The sequence below is a fragment of the Octodon degus genome, unplaced genomic scaffold (genome assembly GCF_000260255.1).
Source record: "Octodon degus isolate 3935 unplaced genomic scaffold, OctDeg1.0 scaffold00018, whole genome shotgun sequence".
NCBI lineage: Eukaryota > Metazoa > Chordata > Mammalia > Rodentia > Octodontidae > Octodon > Octodon degus.
In genome coordinates this window covers 15822034-15831355 of record NW_004524594.1, presented here as the reverse complement: position 1 = coordinate 15831355, position 9322 = coordinate 15822034, and the positions used below count along the sequence as shown (strand labels likewise).

General features: G+C 42.5%; 1 protein-coding gene across 2 annotated transcripts in view; it reads left to right on the top strand.

Annotated features, from left to right (window-relative positions):
- The first annotated feature begins 104 nt into the window (after nt 1–104).
- Nucleotides 105–9322, top strand: part of Qser1 (glutamine and serine rich 1) — a 99427-nt gene continuing 90209 nt past the window's right edge. The window contains exon 1 of one of the 2 annotated variants that reach the window (XM_023710617.1): nt 105–320. In XM_023710617.1, coding sequence (XP_023566385.1) covers nt 154–320 — 167 coding nt within the window. In that variant the 5' untranslated portion in view covers nt 105–153. Of the gene's footprint in view, nt 321–556; nt 599–9322 lie in introns of those variants that run through there. The other variant, XM_023710618.1, reaches the window with a different exon arrangement.

Genomic DNA, 9322 nt, shown 5'->3' with positions numbered 1-9322 from the left:
CCTCCCCTCAGGGCCATGTGAGGGGGCAGCTCCCTGCGCCGCCGCCGCCTCCTCTTCCTCCCCGCCCCTCCTCCCCTCCCTGCCCGCCCCCCTCACACCCGGCCCTAGCGGAGCCCCCGCTGCCGCCCGCCGCCCGCCGCCCGCGCCCCCGCGATGGACAGGAGCTACGCGACCTCCGACTTCGCAGACCCTCCGCCCGCGCCCCCCGCCGCAGCCTCCAGCGCCTCGGTGCAGCCCCCGGCCCCCGTCTGGGCCTACGAAGCCGGAGCCCCGGCCGCCGCCTCCAGCCCCCGCTGCAGCAGCCCCAGCCTTAAGGCCAGGTAGGGAGGGTGGGCGGCGGGGTCGCTGCGGGCCGGGGAAGGCCGGGATGCGTCTGGGGCCTTCGTGCGGGTGCAGCCGGGAGGGGAGCACTCCTCGTGGACGCGGCTGGCGACTGAGGGGGGTCCCGGCTGGGTGGGGGCGCCCGGGCTGGTGCCGAGCCGTGGCTGGGGAAGACAGGGCTGGAGTCGTGGGGCTCGGTCTTGGACTCGCGTGGTGAAGTTTGAGCTGGAAACTGAACTCGGCATCAGGGAGACCTAGAACTGGCGCGGGGATGGGGGTGAGTGAGGAGGGCGCTGGGGAGTGTGGGGCTGTGACATTCCATTGTATGGGAACCTGGGTGGCCCACAATGTGGTCTTGGGGGCGGGAGGGGGTGGGACTGGAAGGGGCGCGGGGCCACGTTTCTGACACTGGGCGACCCAGGAGGGCTGGGCTAGGGGAGAACCCCGGGGTGCGGGGCCGGGCGAGGGGCCTGGCGAGGCTGTAGCCAAGCACTGGCTGGGTGACATATGTTTGCAGTGGTGGCCAAGATGAAGCGGTTTCTGTTCCACGAGTTCAAAGTTGCTCTTGGGTTCCCTCCCCTTTTAACAACAGGAGGAAGTAAGGAATCTAATTCTTCGCCCTCTGTGTCTTGCGGGGGGACTGAGAGTTGGGAAGAAATGGGGGAGGCTGGTGGTCCGCGAAGGCCAAAAAGGTTGAAGACCGAAGCATGCTTTTCTATCTCGCGTTCATTATGCAGTGCGGGGTTCGGATCATCTTCCCTTTAGCATGACCAAAGGAGCCTGAAGCATTGCCTCCTGCTCGGTGTTTAAGCTCGCGGGAAATGGGTGGTAGTGCCACACTTTGAAACGGTCTGCTTGAATAACTGGAAGGCGTGGTCTGGTGTGGAGGTTTGGGAGCCGGCTGTTTTAAAGCCACCTCTCTTGAACAATACTGAATCTGGTAGGTGCAGCTTCTGATTACAAGGACTAGGGAATCCTGGGTTGCTAATGACTTCATCCTCAGCCACCAACAGGAAGCTTCGTGGCTTTATGATCTCATCAGATTTCTGCTTTATTTTCTCCACAAAAGTGAGCAATCCCCCTTCCCCCACTTTATACAGTAGTCTTCTGGGTTATCGTTGTTTTGATAAAGTTCCACGGTCAGAGTTTGGAAAATACTTGGAAAGAGTAGCTAGTCTTTGTTTCCAGGATTGTATTTTGGGACAATTGTGAAAGACCAAAAAAAAAAAAAATTTACTTAAAGAAAAGTAAAATAATCTTTCTTAGAAAATTTTAGGCCCTTTGTTTAAAAGAGCTGGGATTAAACACACACACACACACATACACACAACGGCGTGACAGTTTGCACCTAAATGACTAAATGCTGAAATGGTTGAGAAATAGGTACAATTTTATAATATGTATAAGTAAGTAAGCCATCTTGAGTTTTTTGAAAAGTGTTTGGCCCATATGTTATTTTTTGGTGTCGATTTGTTATTTTCAAGGAGCTTTTGCCTTCAGTATGATAATTTACAAATTAAAATTACTTTCTCTTCAGTGACCAGTAAATGGTAGGTATTTGTGCAGCAGCTGGCTCTCTGGCTAGTTCTGTCTGTCTCTGCCTCTCTCTGTCTGTCTGTCTGTCTGTCTGTCTGTCTCTGTCTCTGTCTCTCTGTCTCTCTCTTTCTGTGCTGTGTGTGTGTGTGTGTGTGTGTGTATTAGTGTGTTAGTTATGAGGGAATGGAACCTACCACTGAGCTACATCCCCATCCCTCTTTATTTTTATTTCCAGACACTGTCTCACTGAGTTACCCAGGCCTGCCTGGAACTTGCTGTCCTCCTGTATCAGCCTCTTGAATATTTAGAATTAGAGTCATGTGCCCAGTTTCTGCAGCAGTTTTTATATTTTACATAAAAAAATGAAGTAGGGGGCTGGGGACATAGCTCAGTAGAATAAGTGCTTGACCCTTCCACCCAAAAAACCAAAACAATAAATAAATAAATGAAGTAAATGAAACTGAAATCTAGTTATTTCTGTTATTTTTAGCAGAATACTTCAAGAAACTAAAATCTGCTTGTTGCATGTTCCAAATACTGTTTTATCAAAGTATTGTATAGAATGACTTCTGAAACATCTTTGAAAACAGTTAATTAGATTCACTTAGAACACATCATCTGAGATGTTTTCTATTTATTGGGAGTTACTGATTTTTAAACATTAACAACAATCCCCCTTTCAAAATATTTCCCTCAAAAAAAATATTTTTGAAGAGTGTGGTGAGTGAAATTACAGTGCAGAAAATGCAGGCTCCCTCCTCCTCCACAAACCTGCTTTGTTAACATCTTGTGTTAGGATCAGGCCATCTGTACAGGGTTGCACACACTTCTTAATTGTACTACATTTTGTCCTTCAAATTGTGCAAATGACCTCTTTGTCAATCACGACAAAAATTCATATCTGGAAATACATCTTTTAAGTATCTATAAACATCCTACATTTCAGTGGCTTGCTCCTATTTTTGTAACGGTTTAAAGAGCTTTTTCATAATTCATGTATCAGTTGAATGTTTTTGTTTCCCTTTGTGCCAGTTTCTTCTGAAGGTGCAAATGAATCCTAGTGGAGATGATGTGACATGGATACTTAGCCATAAAGAAGTAGTCTTATCACCTTGTTTCCTGTAGCCTATTCAGAAAGTGACAGATGGTAGTAACATTCAGTTGTTACTGAGGTCGGATCTAACATCCTACTTTACATCTTTGTGTGGTCTCAACATGCATAATTTTTATCACTAAATGGGAAAGCCCTTGGTGAACTTTTTTTTTTTTTTTTTTTTTTTTTTTTTTTTTTTTTTTTTTTTTTGGTCAGAACCAGAGATTGAACTCATGCCCTTAGCTCTTGCCATGCAAGCGCTTATTCCACTGAGCTATCTGCCCAGCAGTTTTTCATGAGTTTGAAACAATACTACTGTGATGTAAAAGCTCAGTCAAATATTAGGTAGTTATATTACTTTCATATTTGGAAAATAAAGAATGGGAAATGCTAGCATTTTTCCTTAAGTAGGGATTATAGAGAGATCTCTAGCCCCAGAATATTTCTAAAATGGCACTTGCTAGTTATTTGGAAAGTTTAGGGATAGAAACTTATATAAATCTCCATTTACTTATGCTCCTTTCAGTTATCAGAGCAGAATGAACATGTACTTTGCCAGGCAGTCACCATACAGTTGCTTGTACCCTTGAGGAGCTGTTTAGGTGCTATAAATACGTGTGCTTTTGGAGGGGAGCAGGTCATCAGAAGCCTATAGACCAGCCCCCTTCTCTGTCCGCTATTTTATACAGAACAGGAAGAATAATGATAGATGTTGTGCTTACATTTGAATATGCACTAGAAAGTGATTGAATGGAAACACTTTACTTATTTATTTATTTTTGGTAGAACTGGGGATTGAACTCTGGCCGGCCCTTGTGCTTGCCAGGCAAGTGCTTCTTCCACTGAGCCATCTCTCCAGCCCCTAGAAACACTTTAAATAGATCTATATTTGCTTCTTTTCTAACTTAAAAAGTCTGGGATATTTTTGCCACTTGTTTTTAGGATTCCTAACATGTATTTTTCTGATCATAGTATCAGTATATAATGAGTGTACTAGGAACTTATCCAAAAAATAAAAATAGCATCTGTTTAAAATGTTCATCTCCTCTGTGAAGGATATTTGAATATATTTTGAACAAGTTTAAAAATTTTTTTCTTTTCTTTCTTCCTTTTTTTTGAGATAGATCTCACTATAGTTCAGGTGGTCTTGAATTCACTGGGTAGTGCAGGCTGGCCTCAAACTTACATTCAATTTCCTGCCTCTGCTTCCCAAGTGCTAGAATTGCAGACACATGCTACCGTGCCCAGCCTAAAAACATTTTTTTTTTTTAAGTTTTTTAGTGCTGCGGATTGAACCAGTGCTGTTAACATCCCTGGCCTCTGAATTAGTTTTGTTTTTGAAATCGAGTATCCCTCAGAGATTTTGTGGAGGGGGGAAAAAAAAAATTCTTCTTTTTTTTTTTTCTTTTTTTTTTTGCAGAACCAGGGATTGAACTCAGGCCCTTGCACTTGCCAGGCATGCACTTATTCTACTGAGCTATCTCCCTGGCCCCTCAAAGTAGTTTTTAATTAATTAATTTATTTTGGGGTACTGGAGATTGAACTCAGGAACTTGCACTTACCAGGCAGATGCTTATGCCTCTGAGCTCTCTCCCCAGCCTTCAAAGTAATTTTTAAAAATATATCTATGAGTCTGATCCTAGTGCTCCTTTGCTTAGAGCCCTTCCGTGACTACTTCTACACCATAGGGTTAAGTTTAGAACATCTGTAATATAACTGGTGTGGCCCTGTATATACTGGCCTGTTCTAAAAAATTTGAGGGTTTGAATTCCTTCATATCTAAGCCCTTTATATATGTTCTTTGTCTACCTGGAAAACTCTCACAATATTCCCTTTTCCCATACTGACTTCTTATATTAAATACTTATCTAACAGAGATACGGTACCTTTTTCTTTGGTAGAGGAAATCGAACAGATGACCTCATGCTTGCCAGGCAGGCGCTCTGCTGCTGAGCTATATCCACCCCCCACCCCCTTTTGTATCTGGAATTGAACTGGGGATGTTGTGCTTGGCAGGCAGGTGCTGTGCCACTGAGGTATATCCCTGGCTCTAGATACAGTATCTTAAACTCTTGCTGAACTGATGCTTTGTGCAGTGGCATATTTCCATATTTTATTTTCTTATCTTTCTTAGAACTTTAATTATATGCCTGTGTGCTGTTTATGTAATAGTTACCTTTCTTTAGCTAGATTGGAAATTTTTTGAGGAGTACTGTCTTGTTTTGCTGTTGTATTATTTCTTTTTTTTTTTTTTTTTGGCGGAACCGGGAATTGAACTCAGGCCCTTGTGTTTGCCAGGGAAGTGCTTATTCCACTGAGCCATCTCCCCGGCCCCTGTATTTCTTGTACTCTTACTTTAGTGCCTGGTTTATCATTGGAGCTTAATACATGTAGTACATGTTTAGAACTGAATAGGAAGCACCTTTTTTTTTTTTAATGTACATAGTGCAGGGTTTATAGAGTCTCACTACGTAGATCAGACTCGAGTGATCCTCTTGTTTTCAGCCTCCCAAGTGCTAGGATTATAGGAGTGTGCCACCATGCCCAATCTCAATCACCGGCTCAGTGTGCCCCATGGGTAGGGCTGGCACGGCTTGTGTCAGGGATCGAATCCCAGCCCCTGTGTTCTGCCTAAGCAGGCGTTTCACTGAGCTATCTGTCCAGCCCTTTGGAAGCACCTTCCTTTTGTAGCCTTTATTCCCCTGTCCCTACCCTGTTCTGGGAAAAAAGGAGTTAGGGTGTTTTGATTATTACTGTATTGAAGTATGGAGATAGGCCATTGTGTGCCTTTTTTATTTTTGCTGTGTTGCCTGGAAAACTAAGTACTAAACTGTGCCTACACAGTCCGACTTTTTTTTTTCTTTCATTGGACAAATATTTGGATGCGTACTGTATTTGATGTCATGTTGATTTTTTTTCCCTCAAATATATTTATGCAGTGCAAGCTTTTCTAATGGCAGGCATTCATCCACTCAAAATATATTGAGTATCTCTGAGTTTCTGTTAACTCAGCTAGGATGCCATAGAAATACAAAAAATACTACCCTGCCTTTTGAAGAATTTAAGGACTGGGGAGATAGCTCAGTAGAATAAGCGTTTACCTGGCAAGTGCAAGGGCTTGAGTTCTGCCAAAAAAAAAAAAAAAAAAAATTTAAGAGCAGGGTTTGGTGGCACATGCTATAATCCTAGCACTTGGGGGGCTGAGGCAGGAGGATTGCTGTGAGGGTAGCCTAGGCTATATAGTGAGACCCTGTCTCAAAAAAGAAAGAGTCAGAGGAGAGGGAGGGAGGGAGGGAGGGAGGGAGGGAGAGAGAGAGAGAGAGAGAGAGAGAGAGAGAGAGAGGAAGGAAGGAGCTTATGATGTACAAGGAGGCCTCAGTGATACACTTGCTGCTTTTCTGCTTGGCTTCTAAATATTGAAGTGCCCATGAGACTGGAGTTCCATCCTTTTTTCCCTCTTTCATTCTAAGTGAAGTTGCCATATACTATATACCCAATAATGTTCAAGTTTATGACTGTGTCTAAATTCGCTCAAGCATCTGATATCTCTACAGCAGACCCTTGATTTACAAGCACAATTCGTCCATCAGGGCTTATTGTAATTCAAGCTAGTTGTAAGTCAAGATTATTTTTCCTGTAAGAAATAATGGAAATACTAATAATGCAGTCCAAACCTCCCAGCACCCCTTAACTAACCTTTTCATAATAAAAAAAAAAAGGGCTGTATAATGTGTAGAATTTACCGGAAATACCAGTAATTTTCCTAGTGTGTGCACCAAAAAGTTGTAAAATAAGCATAGTTTATCAGAAACAACAACTTCGTAGTGTAGTCACTATTCAAGTTGACATTTTTGGCTTACAGAAAGGGAAGGTGAAATGGAACGTGGTCATTGTTTGGAAGGAAAGTCACCTTGCATAATAACATCAGGGATCTGGCTCTCTGTTATCTTTTCTCTCCTTGGAAGAGTCTATACCCTACTGGGCCCTGCTATGACTTACTAGGTTCTTAACCTTTTCATACCTGAAAGCCTGTCTAAAATTGGGTGTCACTTTGTTTTTTTGTTTGTTTTTTTTTTTGTACCAGGGACTGAACTCAGGACCTTGTGTTTGCCAGGCAAGTGCTTATGCTGCTGAGGTATCTCCCCAGCCTGTGTCTTTTAACACTGTTTGGTTTGGCTTTTTGTGGGGTTTTTTTGTTTGTTTGGTTGTTTTTTTTTGGTATTTTTAGGTAAGGGTCTGCAGTGTGTTCAGGGTCTCACTACTTGGACTCGTAGTGATCTGCCTGTTTACAGCCTCCCAAGAGCTAGGATTACAGGCACATACCACCATGCCCAGTCTCAATAGGATTATAGGCATGTACCACCATGCCCAGTCTCAATTGTCATCTCAGCGTGCCCTGGGGTGGGGCTGGCACAGCAGGCCAGGGATGGAACCCTACGCCCACTCCTGCAGCACAAGCACTTTAATCTGATGAGCTATTTGGCCAGCCCTAACACTGTTCTTTTTTATTGTGTTTGCTTTCTTTATCTTTGTTTCCTACCTTAGCTTCTTTTCTAGCCTTTGGGGCAATTTTGATAGCAGTAATCATAGTGACTGTGTAAAGCACTGACCAAAATCATGTCTACAAACAAGTGCTTTTGTGATCAGACTCACTTACATATGCTTGCATATTCTTTTTTGGTATTATGAGTCTTCATTGACAATTGTACAAGTACCTGGCAGTTGGGTCATAACTCAAGACTTTGGTTAATTTCAAACTAAACCTAAAAATTTGTGTTTTAACTCAAGTTGTTCATATGTGAGGCTGGTCGTAATTCAAGGGTCCACTGTACTTGGATATTGCATAGGTATTTTGAGCATAATGTCCAGAACATGATTATCAGCATAATCTCCAACCTAGTCCTTCTTTAATTTTCGTAAATAGTACTTCAGTTTGTGTTGTTTCTCCTAATAGGTTGGAGCCATCTGTAATTATTTTTTATTATATCCAGTCCCTCAACCAACTATATTGACTTGATCTATCTGTAACTGTTGCAGTTGGTTCTTACTGCTTTCCTTGCTTCTGTTTAGGCCTTCTAGAATTTAAGTGTGCAACCAGCAGGGCAAATTTCAAAATATAAATTGCCATGCTTAAAATCTTACAGAGCTACTTAGTAAAATCTGACTCTTTGGCCTGTAAGGCCTTGTGTGATCTGAACCTCCGCTAATTCTCAGCCACATCTGGTTCTTTTCTTACCACTATCTTTTAGTCTCATTTTTTTTTTTTTTTCCCCTGAAATGTGCTAAAAATCATTTGTATCTTGGGATTTGGGCACTGGCTGTTCTCTTCACCTGTAGTTCTCTTTTTGGGTTTTTGCTTTGCTGTTTTTGGATAGTCAGATTCTAGGTAGTTTTCCAGGGGCTTCTTCTGATTGCCCTGTTCTTTTTTTTTTTTTTTTTTTTTTTTTTTTTTCCTTTTAGGGAAGGGTCTACAGGGTGTTCAGGGTCTCACGACTAGATTGGACTTGTAGTGATCTGCCATTTATAGCCTCCCAGGAGCTGGGATTATAGGTGAGCGCCACCATGCCCAGTCTCAGTTGCCCTCTTGGGGGTCCCAAGGGTGGGCCCGGCACTGCAGGACAGGCCCAAGGATGGAACTCCTGGCCCCTGGGCCTGCTTGCAGGGGCTTTAATCTGCTGAGCTATTTGGCCAGCCCTGACTGCCCTGTTTAAAGTAACTCCTAATTGCTCTCATTTCATTTCTTTTCTTCGTTGCATTATCTCTCTGAAGTAATTTTGTTGGCTTGTTTGTTAATTTAGTATTAAGCCTGTATCACTGATTGCCACTGCTAGATTGCATGTTTCATGAAATCAGGGCTGTTACCTGTTCTCATCACATCTGTGAAAGGCATATTAATATAGAATAGTTGCTGATACCATAAGAGTTAGAATGTTTGAATTTGTATTTTTGACTTTGCCACTTGCAGTATATTGTATAAGTTTCTTAACCTCTGTATGCTTCAATATCCTTTGTGAAAGGAAGATACTTTTTAGAATTCATAGGGATTAAATGATATAAGAAAAAAGGGCCTTTTTGTTTTTGTTTTTGTGGTGCTGGGGATTGAACCTGGTACCTTGGCATCCTAGGCAGGTGCTGTATAACTGAGCTCCATTTCCAGTCTCCAAAGAATGTTTTAGCATATGGAACAGTACAAACAGTAGCATTACAATAGCATGTAAAATATTAATTTTATTGTTAGTGCTGACATTGTAAGTGACATTAAATATTTAGTGAATGAATGAGATAACTGCTACTGAGTATACTAGTTGTTTTTAGATACTGATAAGCTTTGGGAAGTTGGTGGGGAAAGATGTAATTCAAAGGAATCACATT